Raw genomic sequence first — 27456 nt, 5'->3', positions numbered from 1 at the left:
TTATAGAATTTTTTAATTTTGCCAAATATTCTGTTCACGAAAAAGAACAAATAATCAAGAACTATGTGGAGACTTGTGTATTTGCCTGCACTCTCTCTCCTTGTTTGTTTGGTTTTTTTTTCATCAAACCTAGCCCAAACAAAGGTGATATGAGTAGTACAATCCGGCATCGAAACCTTGAACATGAGACAAAACAAAACTTCATCTCAATGCATTAAGTTTGCCAAAGTCACCTTTGGTTTGATTTAGACAAAAATTAATATAAAAATTACACTGCAGTCAAACTAAATATTAAATTTGATGCAATACATGCACAATCTTCAAGATGGTACTTATCTGGACTTAGGACACTAAAGTGCTTTTATCATCAGTGTGACAACCTTGGATTTGACCTTCTACATTCGCACAGGTTCCTCTCTCTGACCTCTGCTGTTTTCTGCTCCTAATCTATTATTACTGTGTCTGGTTGCTCCACCATTAGTTGTCTATCTGCCTAAATCTGTAAATCCCACAGGATCTTCTATTCTCTGTGCTTCTTACTAATTTGACTTGGGCCTATTCTGTGTGTAAGATATTCCTGCCTGCGCCTCACAGCTTGCTAGACCATCTCAGGGACTTGGGTTACGTCTACTATGAAAGCCATGGCCTAGTGGTTAAAGAAGCCGCTTTGGGATACAAAAGGTTGCTGGTTCAATTCCCTAGACCAGCAGGAATAGTTGAAGTGTCCTTGAGTGAGGCACCTAACCCCAGGCTGTTCCGGGTAAGTTACTCTGGATAAGAGTGTCTGCTCAATGCTGCTAATGATATGGGTTATATGCAAACGTGTCCTGTATTTAGTCAAAGTCAACCCTTAGACACACGTCCTTCTTCCTTATAAGGACGTCCTACTGGCATAATTAATAACGCAGCTAACTAACGCTATTCCTACACCTAAATCTTACTCTACCCATAACCTCAGTCACCAAAAAAAATCACTTTTTGGCTCTTATATATCAAAACAAAACTACAGGTGGCATTGTGAGCAGCATTGCCACCTCATAGCTGCTGGGTCTTGGGTTTGATCCTGAGCTCTGTGTGGATTTTGTGTGCATGTTCTCTTCATGTAGGTACCCATGGCTTTCGCCTGAGTTTCCTCTCAATCTCTCTCTAAAAAAAAAAAAAAAGCCAGTAGGCAGATTGGCTATTCTAAATTGGCCCTAGGTGTGAACGAGTGTGTGAATGTGTGTGCATGGTGTCCTACGATGGACTGGTTTTCCATCCAGGACATACTCCAGACTCATGTCCAGTGTTCCTCCGATAAGGCTGTGGATCCACCATGACCCTGATGAGGATAAAACGCTTACTGAATGAAAGATTTCCATGTGAGGGTCCGACCAAGCCAACTGTCCCTTCAAGGTAAAAACAGTCAGATCTTTCTATCCTTGTGGGGACGTTACCAACACACACAGACATGAGAAGTATTTTGATGATGGACCTTTGTTCTACTGTTACTCTGGAACCTCTTTGCATTACACTGAAATTAAAAGTCCACAATGTAGGTGGCCACGTCATAGCTACCCAGTCAGTGGAAATTGACCATGTTACGACTACTACTTGATGTTTTTTGGATGGCGGATTATTCTCAGCATTATAATTATCTACAGTACTTGCACAAAAGTCCGGTTTGAAAACAGGCTGTGAACAATAAAATTAAAAGTGAGTCCACAGCGCCACCTTGTGCTTACAGTAACAAAACAGTCGAATGCATGTCATTTCTTCCCTAATACTTGGTCACAGTGCCAATCTTGTCAGTATTTTAGCTACCCTGCCTTACAAAGACACAAATATATCAACACAAGGCTTCCTTTTTGACATCCACGTCATTATTTGCTGTTAACAAATGATTTAACTTCATGCAACTTCATTTTGGAGGCTGGAGCTGATTTCTTTCTAGCCCAGGATCAAGAGTCAACTGGCTATTATAAATTGCCTATAGCTGTTCGTCCCTGTGATAGATAGATAGATCAATCCATCGACCTGCCCATGGTGTACCCCGCCTCTCTCACTCGAAGGCAGCTGGGATTGGCTCCTGCTTCCACCGTGACCCTGATGGAATTAAAGGTTCCCATTTTAGCCTCAGATTCCTGTTCTTGGCTGACAGGACTGAAACCCAATGTGCTCTTCTGCTGTTCAAGCCCATCCACCTCAAGGTCTGACATGATGATTTTCTGCTCACTACAGTTACAGAAAAAGTGATCGAATTACTATATTAGGTATCGTCGCACCATTCTTGATAAACTTTAGAGACTGTCGTGCATGAAAATCGCAGATGATCAGCAGTTTCTGAAATACCAGTCAGTCAATGAGATATCATTTTCCCTCCGGTTCACTCACATCTAATATAGTAAATATAAAAAGTGAACAGTAATTTCAATTAATACAAGAAAATGGTACCAGTTTCAATTTGTATTTTATTGAATGCGTTTGGCTTTTCGTAGAACAAAATTAATTCTTAAGAATATGATGGTGGAAATGCAAACTATCAAAGTATTATTGCATGGACGGAACAAAAAAAGGCTAATTATTTTTTCCTAAATCCATAACATATTCCCCCGTTTGTCCGTGTTTGCACTGCAGTGCAAATAAGGACTCAGGGTGTCAAATTAAATGCACTTTCTAAAAGGTTACACGTGATCAGGGCAAATTATTATTATAATAATGACAAATTAAGCAAATGCAAACAAGGAATTACACATACACACACACACAATCTTGACAGACCACTTGCACCTTTTAACACAGTATGTACTGATTTTTTTTTTTTAAACCTGTTTAAATGTCCATACAATTTTGGTATAATCAGGCACTTGAAGTGTTTGTTGGCCTTTCGCACTGGCACTGATGAATCCTGGGAAATGCAGAATGCAGCTTAAAGCGTGTAGCATTTGGACCCTTTTAATCAGGGAGGTTAAAGTAATTATTAAAAAGAGAAGAAAAAAAAAAGCCAGAAACAAACAAATAAGCCCACGCCCTGTGATGAACAGACAGCTCTGTGCAATACAGTATTCAGCACCCGGCTTTAAAAAGGGCACTTTGTTATGAAGTAGCCTCCCTACTGTGTACAAAAGCTTATAGGGCAGTTCCCGAGTCTGTGCACAGCACATTTCCCAGCTATTCCTATGCACATTTAGCTCACTGATTTCCTGACAAGCAGACATGTGCCATTAATGGCTTATACAGTGTAATACAAAAATATATATTACAATTGTGAAAAATAGGCAGCATTTCTGAGAAGATATACAGATCCATTATTCGTAAAAACAGCAAAAAAAAAAAAATCTTCCAAGGTCTTTTATTTTGCAGCTCCGTTACAGAGAAGGCAAGCCCCGTCACTGAGGAAACGTTCCAGCAATGTATCATATGAAAATATTGGCACATGCTTACTGGTGAGTGTAATCAGGTGTATGAGAGCTGGGAAATGCTAATCGTGCAGTACAATGCAATTATTTATTTAAAACAAACAAAACAAAGAAACCACACACACCACCAACACAAAAAAGGCAGGACTGAAGCACAGAGCTGGGAATGATAGCGAGAGAGAGAGAGAGAGAGAGAGAGAAGGAGGAGGAATGAAATGAACAGCGGGGTCTATTTAAGATGATTTGTCCTTCCTGGCTCTGGGAGAATCGGCTCCGTTGGCACTCAGTGATCCGTTCACACCGTTGGCTACAAGACATCAGCATGCAAGTGAATAATGTGTATACTGAGTGACAGAAGTCTCACAAATCTGCTTCAATGCTTGATATTTATGTTAATTTGAGATTAGAGCTGTAGACAAACACAGGGCTTAAACATGAAATGACAAAAAAAAAAAAAGAATAAATACACTGGCAGTCAATGAAAAAGTCCAGGTCAATAATTCAACATATTATGCAATACGGAGTTGGGGAAATGTTTGTTTTGAGATGTTTCTATTGAATAGTGTGCACAGAAGTCATTAATGAGTTCTCCTCAATCCAAACATTTTTCAATAGTCTTCAGGGAGTGGTCTTTAGGAATCAGCTCAAAGTGCTGTTCTAGAGAAAAACAAAAATTTGTACACGGTTGAAAGGATGGGTTGGATAGCCTTTATTAAGGCCATGAAAAAGCCGACTTTTGTATTCCTTATGTCCAAGATGCCACGGTTAAATCCAGATGATGGGCCCTCGGCATGGTGCAAGCCGGCCTAAGTTTTTCAGAAGTTGGGCGTCGATTGAATGTCCAAACCCTGCCATGGCCTGCGTATTCACCTGATCTCAATCCCATTGAGCATTTATGGGATCACCTTGGTGTTCAGATCCAGAACCGTGTTCCTCGTCCCATGAACAGAGGTCAACTGATCCAGGCTCTTCAAGAGGAGTGGCAGGCCATTCCACAAGACAGGATTCGCTGTTTGATACGCAGTATGCGTCGCAGACTGACGGCTTGTATTGCTGTTGGTGGGGACAATACTCGGTACTGAAGCTGCAACTTTCCAATTACAGGGTATCCATTTTGTTCGGACTGTACATTATCAAAGCTCACAACAATTGTGATTTTTTGTTTATTCATCTCGAGTTAAATGTCAGTATATTGATCTGTAAGCTTCTAGTACATGATTTCATAGCTTATGAATAAAATTATTTTCATAAATGTCACCTGGACATTTTCATTGACTGTCAGTGTATCTATTCAATGAAAAAAAAAAGTTGGAAGTGCAGCACTAACCTTTCCTGGACTTGCCCTTTGAGGAGGAAGATTTCTTCTTTAAGGATAGAGTCTGAGCGTGTTCTCTCCACCGCCGCAGCTGGAAGTTGATGAATTTCCACATCATGAATGCCTGAGTGATGCAGATTGCAGCCAGGACAGTCACTCTGGTTCACCAAGCAGCCCCATTCACAAATTACAAAGAAGAAAAGCACATTATGCAAGCGGTACTGAAAACTGCTGCAAATACTTATCAGCCTATTCTTTTACAACTACTGCTAAACTGAGAAACGGTGCGATAGAACATGACTGTGGCAGCGGGGCCGTGGTCAAACATCGGTTTGTGAATCGAGGGCAGGGCCAGGGAAGGGGAGTGGCCAAATGATCACACCTGTTGTCAGTTAACGTTGCAGTCTTGCACCGATGACCGAGCAGAGAAAAGGAGAGTAGAGACGAAAGTGGAGCAAAGAAAAAAAAAAAAACCCTGTAACTTTTGAAAGTCAAACTAAGATGGGGGGCAATGCCACCCGAAAATTTTTTTATAACATAACACGCAAAACCGTGCATTTTAGTACTTATTTTCACTAAAACAAGTTATAACTTTTAAGCCTTTTTCTTTCACGTACATTAATGATTAACATGTCAAAAATATCAAATTTAATTCCCCGAGTTAATGAGTAATTTTCAGGAGTGCATTTAGAAAATGCAGTGATTTTCCTGCTACACAGTTCATTACTTTGAAAAAAAAAAAAAATATCAGAGAGTTGAAGGTAAACTCAGCAAAATCCCAAAACAGTCCTGTTAAAAAGTAAAGGTCTGTTAGAGTTTCTAAAGCTTTCAGGTTTCCATGTTGGGGACATTGAGCCTCGTTTATCAATCTTTTAGTAGAGTTGTGTGTTTGAATAAGCTAAAGTGAACTAAAAAGTTCCAATTCATATTTATGCGAGTTGAAGCCAATTGTTTACATTAGTTCGTATTGTCTGTAAATTTAAACACACCAATGAATACCAAATTTCTCATGTAAATCAGGGGCGTAGCTAGGATTTTTCGGGGGGGGGGGGGGGGGGGGGGTGTCACACACTGACTGGCAGCCTGAGTGCATTATGTAACAAAAAATAATTCCCATTGCTAGTTTTAGGCAGCTTAGAAACCGGCTCTTCCATTATTGCTGTTTCTTCCACGTTTTCTTGATGTTGTATTCTAGAAACGGCACTAAAACTTAGCTTCGAAGCCACAAAATGAAACTTTGATGGAAAAATATATAATAAATTGCTGACCTCTCTTCACGTCGAAAGGAGGAGGAAAGTTTCGCTTGTTTTGACATGGCGAATTATTAACACAAGAGGAAATACTTGTAATTTGCAATTAAAAAGACTGCAGCTACACTGGCAGCTACAACATGCTTTCTAGTGCGATTGTGTTGCGCTTGCGCAGAACGGTGTCAGTCCTGCACGTCTTAGCTCGTGCTCCTGAAGGCGCGCCTAACGAGCTCCGGCACGTGCGCTGTTAACAAAGAACACCTGTCTTTAATCAATGAACTGTGTTTGGGCTATTTAAGGACTGCGCCCATGCAAGGACGATGTGAAGTATTACGCCGCGTCTAGGAACACGAAAAATCCAAAAAATAAATTTCTCCATTCAGAAAACTGGAGATTTTCAAGAGTTTTGTCAAATATCTGGATTTCCGGGTAAATCCGGAAGACTTTCATCCCTGAAAGGAGAGAGAGAGCGCAAAGAGGCACTGTCTCTCCCAACCAGAGTGTGTGTGTGTGTGTGTGTGTGTGTAGAGCAAGGTCCAAAATAAAAACGGCGTTGTTGGAACATCACTCCCCGCTTCAGTATTTTACCCACCTCAGGGACATACTACAAGGGCGTTTCTACAGCTAACAAGACGGTGATGCTATCTCTTTACTGTGCGAATGTGTTACTTTAGCAAATATTTCCTGTTTCACCTGACGAACAGCACGTTGTAGTTTCCCTCGGCCAGGTCGAGACCCTGGCGTTCAGATCCGGCCAAACCGAACCCCACAGTGAGGACAGAGAGAGACAGAGTCAATAAGCGGGCCAGGACGAACAGGACAGTCCACACTGAGAACCTGTACGCAAACACACCCGCACAATTAAAAATCTGACATTCTGTTTGGAGCAATGTTCAGAAACCTTTACATTACCATCTCAAAATCACTAAGAAAGAATCAATCATTTCTAAAAATAATCTATTAGAAGATGTTTATCATGTTAAGCTGAAAGTAATGATTAAAAAAAAAAAAAGACAGGATTGTAAATGAGAAGGAGAACAGCGATGGCGTCCGTCTCTCTTATTCTGCATTTATTGTTTTTGCAATGCCGTTATCATACAATGAAATTACTGAAGAATAAGCCTTTTAATTTGGATACAAATTCAGAGGGGAAATATGAAATCCTGGGTTCAGAAGGACCTTAGTGATTTAATTATGGATAAATAACTCTGGTTTATGAGCACTCACCCTGCTTGTCTCTCTTCATTACTGAAGTAAATGATACGAGACACGTGGAAGAGCAACTCGACAAAATAATGTAGCACGAGCAGCACCACACCCAGACGGTTCAGACTGTAAACACACAAATAAAAATACTGAAACGTTTTGCACTACTAGTTTTTAATCTAATATGATGCATGATGTTAAATGACATGCAGCTTTCACCGAGTAGGCAGCTGAAGCAAAAATTTACATTTACACAAATTACAAGGTACACAAGGAGTACATTTCTTTTTCTGAAGAATATTTTTGCTCATACTTGAGGATGTAAGCGCCTGCGATGTGGACCAAATACAGGCTGATGTAAACCAGCTGACGGGGAATGTCCTCCTGAAAAGCAAATGACGAAAACAGATTTTACACATACACAGACACACCCTGGCGACGGCCTTTTGTCCCCTCACAATGACAGGAAATGACCAGAAACAATGCCAATCATTCGATACTCACTTTCTTGATCTTCTGGAAGTAGAGTTCAGGAAGAGCATGGAACCAGTAACCCAGCTGACAGATGTAGTAAAACTTCATCTGGAACCTGAAAACATGATCCATGGACACGCAAAGACATTTTGTTCAGGATGATGCTACCAAGAGAGTACTTGTTTTCCCCAAATAAATCCTGAATTACACTAAAAGGTATTCTAATATCACAATTTTCTGGACAAGTTTAAAAAGCAGCAAGGCATGTGTCCTTTACGATCTGAAGGATGCATTACTGAAATTTTTTGAAGAAAAGTCAGCTCTCAGTACAAAAGTTCCTCTATCTGATCACCTTTATCCTATGATGAAACATTTCTACTATGATGGGAGTGGCCTCTTCCAGGATGACCCCACCCCATCCACAGGGCATGAGGGTTCACGGAATGGATGATGAACATAAAGCAAGTCAAATGCTATAGTCTTTACGGTTACCAGATCACAACCCAGTTGAAAAGATATTGGAGTTTACAATTGTCAAAGCATACACTGAGCAGATCTCTTTTAGAACAGGGCTTTTCAAAGTGTGGGGCGCGCCTCCCATAGGGGGCGCCAGAGTTCTTCGGGGGGGCGCAACATGAGGAAAAATAAACCAGAATAAGTTACTATTGTGGACATTTAGTGAACTTCAGCTAGCCTTTGCCAGAGACAAAATGGATCGATTTTTAGTACCTAAAGCTCCAGTGAGTGAGGAGACAGAGTCTGGGCCAAGCAAAAAAAGAAGGAAGTATGACCACGATTATTTAAAGTTTGGATTTTCATGGACTGGATCTGAAGATGCTCCACTGCCGCAGTGTGCTGTCTGCCAAGAGGTGCTAGCTAACGATGCTATGAGATGTTTAAAATGTGTAAAACAAGATGTTTAAAAAAAAAAAAAAGCACAGATGTTTAAAATGTGTAAAAAAAAAAAAAGGTTTTAAAAAAAGCACAGATGTTTAAAATGTGTAAAAAAAAGAGGTTTTAAAAAAGCACAGATGTTTAAAATGTGTAAAACAAGATGTTTTTAAAAAAGCAGATGTTTAAAATGTGTAAAAAAATGTTTTCAAAAAGCACAGATGTTCAAAATGTGTAAAAAAAGGTTTTAAAAAAGCACAGATGTTTAAAATGTGTAAAAAAAGAGGTTTTAAAAAAGCACAGATGTTTAAAATGTGTAAAAAAAGAGGTTTTAAAAAAGCACAGATGTTTAAAATGTGTAAAAAAAGAGGTTTTAAAAAAGCACAGATGTTTAAAATGTGTAAAACAAGATGTTTTTAAAAAAGCAGATGTTTAAAATGTGTAAAAAAAGGTTTTAAAAAGCACAGATGTTTAAAATGTGTAAAAAAAGGTTTTAAAAAAGCACAGATGTTTAAAATGTGTAAAAAAAGAGGTTTTAAAAAAGCACAGATGTTTAAAATGTGTAAAAAAATGTTTTCAAAAAGCACAGATGTTTAAAATGTGTAAAAGAAAAAAAAAAAGTGTACAACAATTTTTTTTTTTTAAATACGAATGGAACATTAAGTATAGCAACAACAAAAATTGCAAGGGGGGGCGCTGTTGTTTATTTGCTCTCTGAGGGGGGGCTGACTCTCCCACACTTTGAAGACCCCTGCTTTAGAACAATGGTGTTCAGTGCACCAATATGGTTCCAGACACATGCAGAATCAGTGCTAAAGTGCTCTGAAGTGGTTGTGGTGGCTCAACACGTTACTAAATAAAATCACTTTTTGCTGGTTTTTCCCTTTCATTCGTCACCCGTCTGTATGTGTACGTTTGTCTTTGTGGAGAAGAAGCAAACGCTTGATTTGCTACGCAAACGGAGCCCCATAGTCAGGCATGAAAACTGGTCAGGGGTGAAAAAGGTGAGAAGGATGTGTGAGTGGTGACGTGGCCTCTGGTGTTGGTTTATTTTGTTTGGGGGGGGGTCCTCCCCCAGAATAATTATTATAGCCTCCTTACTAAGTATACTGTATTGACATTTGCACAAGGACATACAGTACAAATACAAATATATGTAGTTATAGTGAAATTATGCCCTGGAAAAAAATGCGAATAATAGAACGAAGAAAGTGGAGAACACACAAGGAATAGTGATCATTTTTCCTTTTATTTGCCTGGACCACCAGCGTCTCCATGGCCCGCTTTCGCCGAGTTGCCACATGTTTCAGCCTTGCCCGCTTCTCTCCTTCAGCAGTCTGTTTCTTGGCCTGCTGAGCACTGCAAGTTGCTTGAGAGCCATACTTGCTCTGCTGCTGCTGCTTTTCCTCCTTGTTCACCCTCTGCTGGTGTTTGTATGTGGCTGCTGCAGAGTTAATGTTCTTGCACAATGTTCTGTCCACTTCCCCAAACTTCACGTCCTCCCTTCTAAAGAGCTGCATAGCTGTCTTCCCCCTGGACATCAGCATGCACTTGACCGTCTGTATTGCATTAAATGTTTTGATCAATTACACTCCTTTGATCAATTACATCGTTCATCAGACTAAATGAGGACTCGACTCTAGGTCCATGAAAGATGGAGAGGCAACACTTAACCAGTGCACCCAGGGACAGGCACTTGTCTGGTTTGTCGAAGACATGACCCCACCACTCCACGATGCTCTCTCCCTCCTTGAAGCTGGGGATGGTCAGGTCAACACTGAACCGCACAAGTTCTCTCTGGATATCCTGGTCTGCTGGCAAGAGGTGCCCCAGCATACCACTCAGCCTGCCAAGATATGGAAGTACCTGCAGCTTTCAATTCTTTTTAAATCAAGGCTGAATACTTTCTTCTTTGCTGCTGTCTTTTATTAAATCAAATTTGAGACTTTTAATTTGATTTCTTTCAGCACGGACAGCACTACAAAATGGCGTCTCCACTATACAGTGCCCTCTATAGCAGGGGTGCCCAAATTGATCCATAAAGGGCCATGTGGCTGCAGGTTTTCATTCCAGCCATGCAGCAGCACACCTGATTTGGCTTATTCAATCAACTGACACACCCACCCTTTAATCAAGGGTGGGTGTGGCTGCAAGTATTTGACTGTGTGAAGACAGTTCAGTTGATTGAATGAGCCAAATCAGGTGTGCTGCTGCATGGCTGGAATGAAAACCTGCAGCCACATGGCCCTTTATGGATCAATTTGGGCACCCCTGCTCTATAGAGATCTTGCAGTCACGTGACTGGAAGGTACACAACCCCCATCTTGTCGGTCAAAAACACCACTGAATACTGCTGCACTCGTGTACAGAATGGATCAATTTCAACCGACGGACTACACGGCTCCTTTTTCTAATGAACAGATAACTAGATATATGTCTAAAATAAACGATCTACAGATTTGTGACCCTTATGGCTTACCGGACGGAGTTTTCACGACCGGATTTTGAACTGCCAGCGGAATACCCGGACGTGTATGATTACCTCATTAACTTTCCCTCGCTGTTCAGTGGTGAAGCACTGCGTGCTTATAAATCTCTGTACAGTTATCTTTACAGAAATTCAGGATTTGTCAGCGACTCAGATGTGGCATCTTGTAAACAAGAAAATAATTCTCATTGGATGGGTAAGTCACTTAAGTATTGAGTATAGCACTGACCAGCCGATTATAGAATAGAATAAGGTAATTCCAGCTGTAATTCCAAATCATCCGTGTTGTTTACATGGATCTGGCGTTGGAGAGGTAGAGGCTTGGCAGTGGAGGTTTGAGTGGCTGTTTTCTGAGCTTAGTCAACAGGCCGGCTCTGCAGCCTCGCTTTTGCTTCTGCTCCCGGCGCCGCCTCCTTCGCTTTGCTTCCAATAACAATCCACGGAGACCCCGCTGGTCTCGCTATCTCGTCCGGAATGTTTTTTTTTTTTCTCGTCCGGAATGTTGTGCATGCGATGGAAATCGCTACAAACCGTCATTTTCTGCTGGAAACCAATGTCCAGTAAGTCCATACGGTTGTAGTGGATATTGAAGTCCGGTACAGACGAACAACACGCAAAAATACACACAAAAAACATAAAAAACGCGCACAGGTAGGGAGAGCTTGTAGCCGCAGCCGTTGTAGTAGAATTGTATATAGTAGGGTTTTCCAGAAGAAAAGGTAGAAGTAAAAGCAGAAGCAGAACCAGAAGTAGAAGGCGGAATATGGCGTTTGACCGACACGATGGCGTCCGTCACAATCTGGATCGGCTGTGACGTCACATGCAAGTGCTCCATAGTGAGCAATTTCAGACACAGGGATTGTCAAAAGACGCACGCGCCCTCTTTCGAATGCTGACGTAATCAAGCTGGAAGTTTTGTTTGTTTTGATGGCAAATCAGGAAAGTTTGAAAAAAGTAGGAAATTCAGTCCGAGGACTCAATCCAGCTTCCAGCGGTCTGGTCTGCACTCTGACTGATGTGTGCACGCTCTGGCCAGCAGGAGAAGAGGCGCGAAATGATGCTGCTTGCCCTTCGCAGCGAGATGTACTCATCGCTATGGCGTCAATATCAAAGCAGGAGGAGGAGGCGCAAACCGGCACGAACTGTCTATGGGTGCGAAGCGACCTCCTTGCCCTTTGGGTCAATATCAAACCCCCCCAATTTTTTTCTCATCGGATCTACACGATTCATGTAGGTCACCCATTTTGGTTTCAAAACGGCGAATTTCGCTGAAAGGTGAGGGATTTTCATGTATGCATAGTGTGTGGATACATAAAGAAATCCATCGAGTCGTTTTCTGATGGTTTCGGTCCTGTGCCTGCCTGCCGCCACAGGAAACCCAACAGCTGAGTAGTGAGTAACCTCATCGAGTCGTTTTCTGAGGAGTTAATTCTGTCTCAACATACTGTATTATGTGCGTTATTCATTTTGATAACTGCAATAAGGACCTGAGACCTTCGTGCAAAACGTGCACACTTCTAAAACAAAACAAGAATATATACATATATTTTTTTTAAAGATTTTTTTGGGCTTTTTTTCACCTTTATTATTGGACAGGACAGTGTAGAGACAGGAAATGAGTGGGAGAGAGAGACGGGGAGGGATCGAACCCGGGTCCCCGGATTTATGGTATGGCGCCTTATCCACCTGATCCACGACGCCCCCGACAAGAATATATGTTGATCTTTTACGAACAAACTATAACTCTAGAAAACTCTAATGGTCTTTCTAGTTTCAGAACACAATTTCTTAATATTAGTATGTTGATAATGCCGATGCTGAGTGTTTTAAATATTTCCTCAAGTGCACTTTTTAAAAAAAAAAAAAAAACCTCTATCGTCTTTTCAAAGGCAAACCTCTAATCCTCGGAGCTACACGCGCTGCATTCGAACGAGGAGTACGTTCCCAGGAGTTTTTAATCCTACTGGGTTTTTATCCCGGGCAGCGTATTCATTGTATTATATTTTGCTTTCAATATGATATTTTTCCAATATATGTTTTTTTTGTATTCTTGTCTCAGCAATGGTGAAAGCGAATTTGTAAATAAAATCACTGCCCTGACTCTACTCATCAGGCCAGAGCTATTCTCTTTCTGTGTATGTTTTGTACAACGCAAGGAAACAGTATAGTAACTATAATGGTAAAGAAATAAAACAAAAGAGGCTGGCTATGATATAAGAAAATTCTACAACCCAGAAACAGATGGGAGCTCTGCTTTTAGGCAGTGCCTCGATCTATATATTATGAATTTAAATGTGGTCTGGTTAACAGGGATGAGAATGAAAAATATTAAAGTCTGAAAAAAGCCGGGGGTTTGGGGCCGCAAGTGGGAGCTAATGATTTTTGGCTATTTTTTTTTTTTTTTACCCCAAAACCATTAATTTTAATCAGCAAAAGTTGCAATTTATTTGGAAATAAATTCCCCTTCTTGGTGGACTCCCAGGTGAAAATGATTAATATGGTACAAGAGACTTGTTTTTAATCAATTCACATTTGATGATTTCAAAAAAAAAAAAAAAAAATCAATGCACCTTTTAATATAAACGAGCTCTACAGTATTATATTTCTGCATTTTAGCTATTCATGTCTTTGAATACTCTAATCCTTTAAAATGAAGTGCAAACCAGAAAAAAGTTCTATCATATAATTCTCTTAAGCTTTCTTCTGATGTTATCATGGTAGCAGGAGCTCTTGCATATCAAGCAGGAAACATTCAACATCACTCATCACTTCCCTTTCAACTGTCGTGTGTACTAACGAGGTTTTATCTGGACAGGATGTTGTGGAATGTAATACAGATACCATACGGTCAATTTGAAGATCGAGATGGTGATTTTGAATTAAAGAACAAGCATGCACAATGGGCATTACATATTGGACATTTTTTTTAAAATCAAAAACTATAAGTTCATCTCGGCCTAAAAAGTTTGGGCAGACGCTCCCGCGCAGCACACGCCAGCAATTCCGCCCCCCCGTCCCCCTATGAAATGAGCAATAAGTAGGAGAGTTATACACGGTATCATACCTAAAATTTTATCAGAAATATAGATATGATACTATGATTCTCCCCAACATGCTACATTAGATAAGCTAACCCCATTTATAAAAGATACACACTTATATATGACATGCATGTATGTATGTATGTATGTATGTCACATATACACACACAGGCAAAATAATTTTCGACCTACCTTTGTGTTTTTTGGTGTGTATGTGAAGTTCGATAGTCCTTGTCCCTCTACTAGCGTAGTTAATCATGTCTGAACACAACGAGCAAAGTACTTTTCCTGGGACGTCTATTTTCCGGATGTGATCGCCGAGCTTCGTTGTGACAGTCTGCTTGTTGATCTCGACATTTAGTGCTCTTTCTAACCGAGCCCATTGAAAACAGCGCTTTATTCCTGCACCTTTATCAATCTCCCTCGCTCGATCCTCTTCTTTCTCACCTCGAACTTTTGCCATTGTCGATATGCTAATATCCCTGCTGAATACATGCCTTTCCGATGTTACAAATGCGTATTGGTTGGTGAATGGTGATTTTAAGCCAAGCGTGGACAGCATGCGCACTTGTTTATACACTGCATGCGATGGGATTTCCTGAAAATTCTACCGCAAATAAGTTGAACATTGTTGCAAAAGTGAACGTTAATGACGACATGTTGAAAGACTCGAGTGTGTTAACCCGGAGCCCACCAAGAATCAAGACATTTTAAGGTGACCACAGATCGTTAACCATACACCCCCCCCCCCCAAAAAAAAAAAAATTCTCAATGGATTTACGTCGATCATTTTGGTCTGAAAAAGTTGAAAATCCACCGATTGGCGGAAAATTCTCATCCCTGGGTTAACCTAGGTGTGGTGAAAGCAGTCAGAGTAAAACGCCTTGATTGTACACGTCCGGGCTTCGACGCTATCCGTTATCAGATACAGAACGTGACTTACGGCATCAGCGTGTGTGGGTAGCCTTCCCACAGACTGACAGGGTTCGACAGGATGTTCTCCTTCACACACACACACAGAGCAAACAATTAAATTCACAACTCAAACTACTACAATATTAACAACTGTACAGCTGTATTGTAGTCATACAGAAATCAGAATGCTGGTTCCCCACAAGCATGAGAACAGATAGAAAGTGCTGAGCTGGCCTGACTCGTTGAACTTGCTGTGTTTGGTTTTGGAGAAGTGCATCTTCCTGTTGATTTTCTGCGTGGAGAGGAAACAAGAGATGCAGTAAGGAAACAAAATGAACATTTTTACTGAGATCAGATGTACTGTCATGCAGGTGAAGATTAATAATTGCATGAGACCAAAGCTGAGTGTTATATTAAACACCCAAGGTTTGGATTGAAAACTACAGTAGAGGGTTCTGACATGCAAAGCTAATGTGCAATTATTAAAAGAAACAAAACAAAAGCAAAAACTCTCCATCATAAAAAGATTCTTACGTCGAGGATGTACTCCTGGATGATGGCGTGCATGATGATGGCCACCAGCATGTAGAAGAAGACGGTGGCCACATCCTTCAGGCCATGGTGGAAATAGTTCACCGGCGTCTCCTCGGTACCTTCTGACAACCAGACATGACAATAGTGGTGAAGCTCAAAGCCCATTAAATTAACTAGAGTACAACAACAAGGTAATCGCGGATCAGGTAACAGCTGGGACATGAGCCAAGAGAACAGACTTCAGTGCACATCTGCGAATATAACTGATTGTAATATAGCATAGTAATATACCTGGTAGGGTGCATCAGTTGCCCCCTAAAAATGAAAAGTTCCTCTGATCATTACCCCTTTTCCACCAAATCAGTTCCAGGGCCAGTGCTGGTGCTGGTTCACAACTCGTTTAACTTGCGAGCCAGCTGAGAACCAGTTTGCTTTTCCATAGCTCGTGGTGCTAAGCGGAGCCACGTCATTACGTCGCTGTATACGTCAGTTACGTTGCTACGTTTGCTTAAACCTTGGCGTGAACATCGAAGCAAAAACAACGCGGAAGAAGCAGCAGCAGCAGCAGCAACAACAATAATAATAAATGACTTCGCGTTTGTACAGCTACTGCTTCTCGCCGCTTAAAAATGGCGATCTTGTTATTGTTGTTGGTCTTAACAACTCCGCCCCCCTGCTGACATAAGCGGTTCTTTCCTCTGGCCCAGCAGAGAGTTGGTGCTAGCCTGGAACCGGTTTTTCTGGCCCTAGAGCCAGTTCTTTGTCAGTGGAAACAGAAAACCCAGTTCCAAACTAAGCACTGGCCCCGAACCAGCCCTGGAACTGCTTTGGTGGAAAAGGGGCACATGATGCATTTTTGTTTTTATGTTCCTTTTGGTAAGAAAACACACTGGGGGAAATATTTTGACAAAATTCAAAAGTTTAATGGTGGCACCAGGAGCTCAAAGTTATGGAAAAAGCTGCTATTTTATGACTTTGACAAAATTTCGATCACTTTTCATGAAACATTATGGCACCTTATAGAGTATACCAAATATCTTACACAGTTTTAGTACATATTCTAAATATATTATCAAGCACAGTTTGAGTTTTAGCTGTTCACTGAATCATTGTTCAACTAAACAATACAAATGTATTATGAATCACATTAATGCTTCTCAATCCCTTGCAAAGGTTCTTAACATGATCTCTGGCTCACAAGAAATCAGTAAATGGAGTCCAACATTGTGATTCAAACCTTACACGAAAACATAAAATAAGCGTTTTTTGGCAAAAAATGAACCTCATGGTGCCACCATTAGACTTTTGAATATGGTCAAAAGATTTTACAGGATGTCTTTACTGGTGAAAAGGAACACCCAAACAAAAATGCATCAGATTTTATGAAAGTGAGGGCAACTGATGCACCCTAATACCTGGTAATATAATATAACATGCACAATTGACTTAAAGGAACAGTCCACCGTACTTCCATAATGAAATATGCTCTTCTCTGAATTGAGACGAGCTGCTCCGTACCTCTCCGAGCTTTGCGCGACCTCCCAGTCAGTCAGACGCACTGTCACTCCTGTTAGCAATGTAGCTAGGCTCAGCATGGCCAATGGTATTTTTTGGGGCTGTAGTTAGATGCGACCAAACTCTTCCATGTTTTTCCTGTTTACATAGGTTTATATGACCAGTGACATGAAACAAGTTCAGTTACACAAATTGAAACGTAGCGATTTTCTATGCTATGGAAAGTCCACACTATAATGACAGGCGTACTAACACCTTCTGCGTGCTTCAGCAGCGCATTGATACGGAGCTCAGATATCAACGCGCTGCCGAAGCGCGCAGAAGGTGTTAGTACGCCTGTCATTATAGTGCGGACTTTCCATAGCATAGAAAATCGCTACGTTTCAATTTGTGTAACTGAACTTGTTTCATGTCACTGGTCATATAAACCTATGTAAACAGGAAAAACGCGGAAGAGTTTGGTCGCATCTAACTACAGCCCCAAAAAATACCATTGGCCATACTGAGCCTAGCTACATTGCTAACAGGAGTGACAGCGCGTCTGACTGACTGGGAGGTCGCGCAAAGCTCGGAGAGGTACGGAGCAGCTCATCTCAATTCAGATAAGAGCATATTTCATTATGGAAGTACGGTGGACTGTTCCTTTAAAGTGCCATTCCACCATTGGATGTATTCTTTGGCATAAAATACAATATATTTTATGACATGACTAGACAGAGAAATCTTTTAGCTTCAAAATGATATATCAAACATAATTTTTTGACAACGACAAGTATATTAATTTTGCGACCAAAGTCACCTACCCTTTTAATTTCCGTGCGGTAGTGAAACGTGATGTCATCGGCAGGTTCCCCTTCTTGTGTACCACGTCACGTGTGACGTGGCACAGATTATCAGCAATGGCGGATAGAACGCGATTGTCAGCTTCGGAAAAGAAGCGAACGAAAATAGCAAGTGATGCCCAAAGGAGACGGTCGATGGTGAATATCGGCACAGCAATCGACAAGTGGAAATCGCGTTCTATCCGCCATTGCTGATAATCTGTGCCACGTCACACGTGACGTGGTACACAAGAAGGGGAACCTGCCGATGACATCACGTTTCACTACCGCGCGGAAATTAAAAGGGTAGGTGACTTTGGTCGCAAAATTAATATACTTGTCGTTATCAAAAAATTATGTTTGATATATCATTTTGAAGCTAAAAGATTTCTCTGTCTAGTCATGTTGTCATAAAATATATTGTATTTTATGCCAAAAAAATACATCCAATGGTGGAATGGCACTTTAAGCAGTGGTCTCACTGTACATTTTGGAGGAAAGCAGAAGCAGTAGGGATTATGAGCCTAGTGTTTATGTTAAACAGTGAACTTGTTTTAATTTTTTTTGCACAAGGGTCATTCAGAAAACACTCAGGTAAAACGTTTGACTTCACAAGGTTGCTAATCTAAGCGAATTCCTTTTCGCTGTGGCATTTTGCATTCAAGGAAATATCTGCACTGTATCACTGACACTTCAGAATATCAGTTCCTTGTGTTCCACTGAATAAGCAGCACTTCGAGATAAAATCTGACATTCAGAGAGCACCATATTTGCAGTTTCTTTATTTTGGCCTCATCTGAAGTCTGGATAAAATACAAGTAGATATCTGCTAAAAATTACACCACGAAAATCTCAAACTGTAATCAAGTAGCAAGGTATGAAAATGTAACACAGAACTACGAGAGGTCATGTTAGCTCACACGTTAATCCCGACAGTTTACTGACCTTGAAGTGCTGTTAGAAACTCCGCTCAGTCCAGGCCTTATCGCACTGACCACCACTAACATTATCTGATTTGGATTGAGCAATATGGCTACAGAAACGTTTAAACAAGGAGCACCAAACCACTATGGGGGGAGAAAAAACAACAACCCTGCAGCTTGTGAATAATGAAATAGCCTCAAGATAATTCAGGTGTTGGAGTGTGTTATTTTGTTATTGATTATTAGGCACATCAATACACACACTTGCACAATATGTTGATAACCAACATACACAAGATTATCACGGAGAACCCCTTAAAATTCCACTAACTAAGCAGCAATTTTGCACAGTGAGATAAAACCTCTTGGAGCACACAATCCAAAAAACTATATTGCCAGGAAAGTTTGAAGCATGGCAGACAGAACAAATGCTCAAACTGAAGAATGGTACTAAGGGCGTATTCACACGTACGTTGTTTGGTCCGGACCAAACGAACCAAATTTCCCTTGGTCCGGACCTTTTGGGTTGGTCTGAATACAAACCACCGAACTCTGGTCCGGACCAAACAAGCGGACCGAGACCGAGCTGCAAGGTCGGACTCGGTCCGGACCAAAGGAACCCTGGTGCGGACCTTTTGGAGGTGTGAAAGCAGACTGGACCTAATCTGACAGTTTTGCTTTTTGTACCTCGGGAGCTTCTGTCGTTTGTCGAGCATTATGGGAAACAGAGTCTTGACACTCCACCGCAAAGTGCAAACACTGTTTCGGTTGTCAAGGGAACCTTACAACAGTCATTCAGACCAGTGGTAGGCTAGACTACAGAGTACAAAAAATGAGTAGGGGGCAAACGTGGGCCGAGGAAGAAACGCGCACCCTTGTGGATATATGGGCAGATGTCCACATATCTGAGCTTTTGGAGAGAACACACAAAAATGCCGACGTGTTTGCTGTATTCAGTGAGAAAATGAAGGGGTTCACGCGCTCCCCAGAACAATGTCGGCTAAAAGTGAAGAAACTCCGTCAGACCTACATTAAAATCAGGGACATTCTTTCAAAAAGTGGCGGTACTAGCGACGCAAAAAAGAAATTCATCTATTACGATGGATAAGGCGAATATCCCGACACATACCTCCTCCGTCTTGCGTGAAGAGCCAGAACTGTCACAACATGATGTGCGCTCATCAGCGCTATCCTCCGTAGCCGCCTTGCCCTTTGAAGTCGTCGTTGGTAAATTACTTGTACAACAGCATAGTAATCGCACAATTGTGAAACCAGTAAAAACTGGAAAAAAAACATATACTACATATACTAACCCTGATTAACCTGTATACCCCCACATTTTGTATGCTGCTGAATCCGTCCTTTTTTCAGTAGCTTTGTATAAACAATAACCGCTAAATGTAATGCAATGTTATGTAAGGTGATCGCCTCGGCATTCTCATTGTGAAAAGTAAGTCACATGTACATGGACTGGCATTTAATGTTGTATTTGTTCCTTTCTATTTGTTTTTTGTCTGTTCATATTCTTTTTGGGGGAGTAAAGTCAGTTTAAAAATGCCGTTAAATGCATAGGCCTATAGGCCAAGTTTAATGACCTTGAGGTTATCAGAGGTCATATGTCATTTTACAAATGAAAAATGAATTCAGCACCCAAACATTTAACAAACAAGGCCATTTGCTAACTTCATTAATCATTTTAGTACATTTCATTCCTTAGAAAGCTGAGAAACCGGGTTCAGCTGAGACGTTTACAGGCCCAAAGTTCAATGACCTCTAGAGGTCAACAGAGGTCAGATAGAGCTCGGCATATTGCAGATTTGAATTCGGCACACCCAAATTGACAAAATAACGCTACGTTCACACTGCAAGGCTTAATGCTCAATTCCGATGTTTTTGTGAAATCCGATTTTTTTGTGAGGTCGTTCACATTAACAAACATATGCGACTTGTATGTGATCCTCAGTATGAACGAAAAGCGACCTAAAAGTGTTCCGCATGCGCATTGCAGGATACGACGACGTCACACGCAGTGAGCATGGCCAGTGTTTACGGAAGTAAAACCGCCCGGTTGCGGTATGACCCAACCAATCTAGCTTGAATAGCTGCATCCCCCCAAATGGAAATCAGCTCCCTAACCTCTGCGTCCTTCCATTGAGAAGATTCAGAACCTTCACAGCCTGAAGCGTCCCTCGCATTGATGTCATGCGCAGGGGCGCAGATACGTTTTTTGAACTGGGGGGGACAAAGCTGCCAGCAAACCAACCCCAACCCCGATATGCCTGTCAAACTTGTTGTTAGTAACCATAGCAACCAAGCTCGAGCTCGCAACCTGTGCAGTCTGCGCAGCTCAACCAACCGAATATCAGTCTTTGTTTTGTTTTATGTGAGTTGTTGCAACTATGTATACACTGCCGTGCACCTCAATAAACCGAATGGTAATTAGTCTTTTGATTTTTCCGTGAGGTTTGCCTTATGCAAAGAAAGACAGCATAGACGTTTTTTCCTCCCTATAAGTGGGGGGGACCGAACGAGGTGAATTTAAATCTGGGTGGGACGAGTCCCACCCTCTATCTGCGCCCGTGGTCATGAGCCATGTTGTTGTAACTTTTTTTGAGAGACCCGCCGCCTACTTCAGCGCAGAATAGTGATGTTTGTGGCTTGTTGATGACGTGTAAGTCGGATGAATGCGACCTGGCGGTTCAGACTGAAGTCGCATATGAAAAGATCGGATAGGAATCGGAATTAGGACCACATATCCAAACGGCCTGGGTCGGACTTGAAAAAAATCGGATCTGTGTCGTTCATATTGTCAATAAAAGATCGGATACAGGTCACATATGGGCGAAAAGATCGGATTTCAGTCACTTCAGCCTGCAGTGTGAACGTAGCCTTCGACTGTTTGCCGACTTTGTCTCAAAAATGCCTTTAACTCCTTAAATAAGCACTTTTTTGAATTTTGGTACCAGTCTAATACATTCAGGCAAATTACCATCATGATTTGTGTCAGTGTTTTCACACTCCAAACCGAAAAACATTTGCATGAGGAGTTTTGTACGATTGGTTGAGTGTGAAACTTCTTGAGGAGCAGGTGTAGTCCAAGGGAATCTCAAATCACTGGGCAATTTTAAACAAAAATAAGTAAACACCTAACAAATCAAATACTGTGTTTTTAACTTAAAAAAAAAAAAGTTAGGGAGAACAGTGAAGGGGCCTCCTCTTTTGCAAAAACTGCTCTCACAGAACAGAAGTGAAATAAAGAACTGTGCAATCCATCTGCAGGAAAACGAACCTGCAGTGAGGACAGCCTTCACTAAACTAAACACTAAAACACCCTGAAACAACGACTCGGACTTACCGTTTGCTGTTAGTGTGACGTTGTATTGCACCGTTATGAACAAAACTGCAATCTTTGATGTGATCTGCAACATAGCAGAAGACATAAATTTGTTTACCACAATCAACATGATTGTGTGGGGAGGAAAAAACAAAAAACCCACACACACACGTAGACAAGTTAACCATAAACTTATACTCTTTACATAGACGTTTTGGTTATCAGACACAGGAATAACCCACAGTTCAAAGTGAACGTCAGAAGAGAATGGGCTACTGACTCCTATAAAGTTTCTCATGCTTTAGGTTTACTATCGAGTTTCTTGTTCTTAGTGAGATGCTGTTTATTTTTGGAGTCATGTTATCCGTGTTTTAGCTGAGATCAACCACCAGCACCGCTCATCACTAGGCATCCGAGTGTTCGGCCCATAACTAATCTTAACTAGCACACTGCATGATAAAATTATATTTCCTCTTAATGATGGCTCAGCTGTGAAGGTGTAGAAAGACAAAGACAGAATCATGTTCTTAATAGAGGTGTGACGATTCAGTTTTTCACGATTTTGGCCTTCCGATTTGATTTGGATCACAATTCACATTTTTTGTCCTCCATTTTATAACTGATGCAAATCATTGTCAATATTCTGTTAACTGTCAGCCTAGAAATGTACAGCAACAAAGAAAAAAACATGTAGTGTTGCCTTTGTAGTCTTTATTCAGACTCCAGGTCACTCCATTGACTTTGTAACTATGAATGTATCACAGTTCAGTCATTTTTGGCACATTTTAATTTTCAAACCACAAAACACTAAGAAACAAAAAAAAAAGCAATGAAAAATGCATGACTTGTCTCAATCTTTTAAAAGACAAAAATAAAGTCGCTTGTGGACTGTATTAAAGTGAATACCATGTCTTGAGACACAACATTCATTGTCCAGACAGTACACAAGGCACTGACAATGTTCTCCACTTCTCAAAAATAAAAGGTGGTGGCGGGGGTTTGGGGGCCGCCTAGGCCCCCAACGGGGTCCAGAGGCGGAGCCCTGGTAGGGGGACGAAATTCCTCTGAAGCTGTTTTAATTTTGATGATTATGGCTTATAGCTCATGAAAATCAGAAATCCAGTATCTCAAATTATTACCTAAGATCGATCAAAAAAAGGATTTACAATACAGAAATATCCAACTTCTGAAAAGTATATTCATTTATACACTCAATACTTGGTTGGGGCTCCTTTACCATGAATTACTGTATCAATGCGGTGTGGCATGGAGGTGATCAGTCTGTGGCACTGCTGAGGTGTTACTGAAGCCCAGGTTGCTTTGATAGTGGCCTTCAGCATACCTGTATTTTTGGGTCGGGTGTTTCTCATCTTCCTCTTGACAATACCCCATAGATTCTCTCTGGGGTTCAGGTCAGGCGAGTTGGCTGGCCAATCAAACAGTAATATCATGGTCAGCAAACCATTTGGTAGTAGTTTTGGCACCGTGGGTAGGTGCTAAGTCCTGCTGGAAAAGGAAATCAGCATCTCCAAAAAGCTTGTCAGCAGATGGAAGCATGAAGTGCTCTAAAATCTCCTGGTAGATGGCTGTGTTGACTTTGGACTTGATAAAATACAGTGGACCAACACCAGCAGATGACATGGCACCCCAAATCATCACAGACTGTGGAAACTTCACACTGGGCTTCAAACACCTTGGATTCTGTGCCTCTCCACTCTTCCTCCAGACTCTAGAACCGTGATTTCCAAATTAAATGCAAAATGTACTTTCATCTGAAAAGAGGACTTTGGACCACTGAGCAACAGTCCATTTCTTTCTCTCCTTAGCCCAGATAAGACACTTCTGACATTGTCTCTGGCTCAGGAGTAGCTTGATATTAGGAATGCGAAAGTTGTATCCGCTTTCTTGAAGACGTCTGTTCGTGATGGGTCTTGATACACTGACACCAGCCTCAGTCCACTCCTTGTGAAGCTCTCCCAAGTTCTTGAATCAACTTTTCTTGACAATCCTCTCAAGACTGCGGCCATCCCTGTTGCTTGTGCACCTTTTCCAGCCACCCTTTTCAGCAATGACCTTTTGTGGCTTACCCTCCTTGTGGAGGGCATCAGTGATCATCTTCTGGACAACAGTCAAGTCAGCAGTCTTCCCCATGATTGTGGTTGTGTGTACTGAACTAGACCGAGAGATACACTGTGTTCATACTGTTTTACTCAAACTTGAAATGAAATATTCTAATATTTTGAGATTTTTTAAAAATGTTTTCGTACTGTATGCTACGGAAGCCGCGAGAGGCCCTTCACATAATCTTTTTTTATTCATCTTGTTATTCTGAGATAACGACATAATTAATTCAGGATCTCGAGAAAACAACACAACTAATTTGAGATCTCAAGAAAACAAAACAATTATTCCGTGATCTTGAGAAAAAATTTTTCATAATCTCAGCATCTCCGTCGGTAGAGACGAAGCCGGGCCAGTCTTCTGCGGAGGTGCAGCAGACTAATTTTGAAATTATCCCTTATTAAAAGACTTAATGCAATCTCTCCCTGTGTCAACCCCTGATCAAAATATTGCCTTATTAGGTGATCGATTATTCCAGACATTCTAATGACCAAAGTTGTGTCTATACAGAATGAGAAATAGCCCCAAAGTCAGCATATCACAAGTCTCTTGGCGCACCTGAATGAACCATTTCTCAGCTGTTTACTCGAGATCATGAAATAATTGTTTTTTTTTCTCGAGATCGCGGAATAATGGTTTTGTTTTCTCGAGATCTCGAAATAATGGTTTTGTTTTCTCGATATCTCAAAATAGTTCTGTTGTTTTCTCAAGATCCTGAATTAATTATGTTATCTTGGAATAACGGTTTTGTTTTCTCGAGATCTCGAAATAACGGTTTTGTTTTCTCGAGATCTCGAATTAGTTGTGTTGTTTTCTCGAGATCCTGAATTAATTATGTTGTTATCTCGGAATAACGGTTTTGTTTTCTCGAGATCTCGAAATAACGGTTTTGTTTTCTCGAGATCTTGAATTAGTTGTGTTGTTTTCTCGAGACCCTGAATTAATTATGCTGTTATCTTGGAATAACGGTTTTGTTTTTTCGAGATCTCGAAATAACGGTTTTGTTTTCTCGAGATCGCGGAATAACGGTTTTGTTTTCTCGAGATCTCGAAATAGTTGTGTTGTTTTCTCGAGATCCTGAATTAATTATGTTGTTATCTTGGAATAACGGTTTTGTTTTCTCGAGATCTCGAATTAGTTGTGTTGTTTTCTCGAGATCCTGAATTAATTATGTTGTTATCTTGGAATAACGGTTTTGTTTTCTCGAGATCCTGAATTAATTATGTTGTTATCTTGGAATAACGGTTTTGTTTTCTCGAGATCTCGAAATAACGGTTTTGTTTTCTCGAGATCTCGAATTAGTTGTGTTGTTTTCTCGAGATCCTGAATTAATTATGTTGTTATCTCGGAATAACGGTTTTGTTTTCTCGAGATCTCGAAATAACGGTTTTGTTTTCTCGAGATCTCGAAATAACGGTTTTGTTTTCTCGAGATCTCGAAATAACGGTTTTGTTTTCTCGAGATCTCGAATTAGTTGTGTTGTTTTCTCGAGACCCTGAATTAATTATGTTGTTATCTTGGAATAACGGTTTTGTTTTTTCGAGATCTCGAAATAACGGTTTTGTTTTCTCGAGATCGCGGAATAACGGTTTTGTTTTCTCGAGATCTCGAATTAGTTGTGTTGTTTTCTCGAGATCCTGAATTAATTATGTTGTTATCTTGGAATAACGGTTTTGTTTTCTCGAGATCTCGAAATAACGGTTTTGTTTTCTCGAGATCTCGAATTAGTTGTGTTGTTTTCTCGAGACCCTGAATTAATTATGTTGTTATCTCGAAATAGCGGTTTTGTTTTCTCGAGATCTCGAAATAGCGGTTTTGTTTTCTCGAGATCTCGAAATAGCGGTTTTGTTTTCTCGAGATCCTGAATTAATTATGTCGTTATCTCGGGATAACAAGGTGAATAAAAAAAAGGATTATATGAAGGGCCTCTCGCGGCTTCCGTAGTATGCCATACTGATTAAAATTAAAATAGAAAAATGCTTGAAACATTTTAGTTTATGTGTAATGAGTCTATAATATATAACATTTTCACTTTCTTAAATAACTGATGGAAAATATTGAACTTTTTCACAATATTCTAATGTTTTGAGATGCACTAGTATACTGTACAAAACACCTACTGCATTATTTTGACGTCAGACACTACTACTGTCTGTCCATTAAAAAAAGGGGAAATAATGAAAGAACTCCATCTCCCATGATGCACCGGAACTTCTGCTGCTGGCGCTGATTTTCAGAAATGAGCTTAAATGCGGAAAGTGGCGTGTCCCGGGCAGTAAAGCGGGAGTGTCCCGGGCAGTAAAGCGGGAGCTCGGCGCTGGAAGCCGCGTCTCTGAGGAGTGAAGAATGCTAACGTGGCTAAAGCACAGCGGCTTGGTGACAGCGCGCGCACAGAATGCCACGTAACCCGTCAAACCCACCGCACGCGCTCAGGAACCATCCGCGCATCTGCGACAATACAGCTCGAGAGGAAGTGTGTGTGTGTGTGTGCGTGTGTGTGTGTGCGAGAGAACGCTGCAGCTTCACACTGTAACAAACTGTACGGGAAACCTCTCTCTCTCTCTCTCTCTCTCTCACACACACATAATAAAGAGAAGAAGCAACAATTCTTCAGTGTTTTTTTTCTTCATGTGCTGAAATGATGTCAAAGAGCTCGTGCTGAAGAAATCCCACACTTTCACCCCCTACATCAGCCTCCTCACCCTCCCTCTGTGTGTGTGTGGGGGTCGGAACCTGAGTGTCTGATAACATAAGCATGATTTATTATTATTATTTTTTGTCCTCACCTCGAACATGAGTCCCAGGAGGAAGAGCATGGCCACACATGACACGATATCTGCATGGTTCTGGATCACAAACTCGTGGCTCAGGACCGGAGGAGTTTTATTGTTCTTCTTTCTGATTCCCATGATGCTGGAGAAACTTTTCGCAGACAAACAGAGCGAAGCCAAACCTCACAGTAGCACCAACAGCACTACACTTCCACCAATTCACACTCCTTCTCCTCTTTTCCCCCCTTCTGCTGCAGACTGAGTGAGCTCACTGCTGCCACCTGCCGTCTGGGAGGAAGGTTTCTGAAGCGTTCAGAATGGTCATGCTGAAGGTTCAGAGCCCAGAAGAGAGAACAGGAGGGTTTTTCTTATCTCATCTCATTATCTGTAGCCGCTTTATCCTGTTCTACAGGGTCGCAGGCAAGCTGGAGCCTATCCCAGCTGATTACAGGCGAAAGG

At 41.1% G+C, this 27456-nt stretch overlaps 1 protein-coding gene across 1 annotated transcript; it reads right to left on the bottom strand.

The window, feature by feature from the left end:
- Positions 1–2432: 2432 nt before the first annotated feature.
- Positions 2433–27237, bottom strand: tram1 (translocation associated membrane protein 1). The gene is made up of 11 exons (XM_060899969.1): positions 27013–27237; positions 22127–22190; positions 15513–15634; positions 15154–15270; positions 15007–15065; positions 7674–7758; positions 7483–7553; positions 7191–7295; positions 6657–6800; positions 4726–4871; positions 2433–3705 (listed from the first exon to the last, which is right to left on the bottom strand). Exons 1-11 carry the CDS (start codon positions 27133–27135, stop codon positions 3632–3634), a joined length of 1110 nt encoding a protein of 369 aa, XP_060755952.1. The 5' UTR covers positions 27136–27237; the 3' UTR covers positions 2433–3631.
- Positions 27238–27456: the final 219 nt, after the last annotated feature.

The sequence above is a fragment of the Neoarius graeffei genome, chromosome 19 (assembly GCF_027579695.1).
Source record: "Neoarius graeffei isolate fNeoGra1 chromosome 19, fNeoGra1.pri, whole genome shotgun sequence".
NCBI classification, from domain to species: domain Eukaryota; kingdom Metazoa; phylum Chordata; class Actinopteri; order Siluriformes; family Ariidae; genus Neoarius; species Neoarius graeffei.
This window is presented reverse-complemented; position numbering and strand designations above follow the sequence as displayed.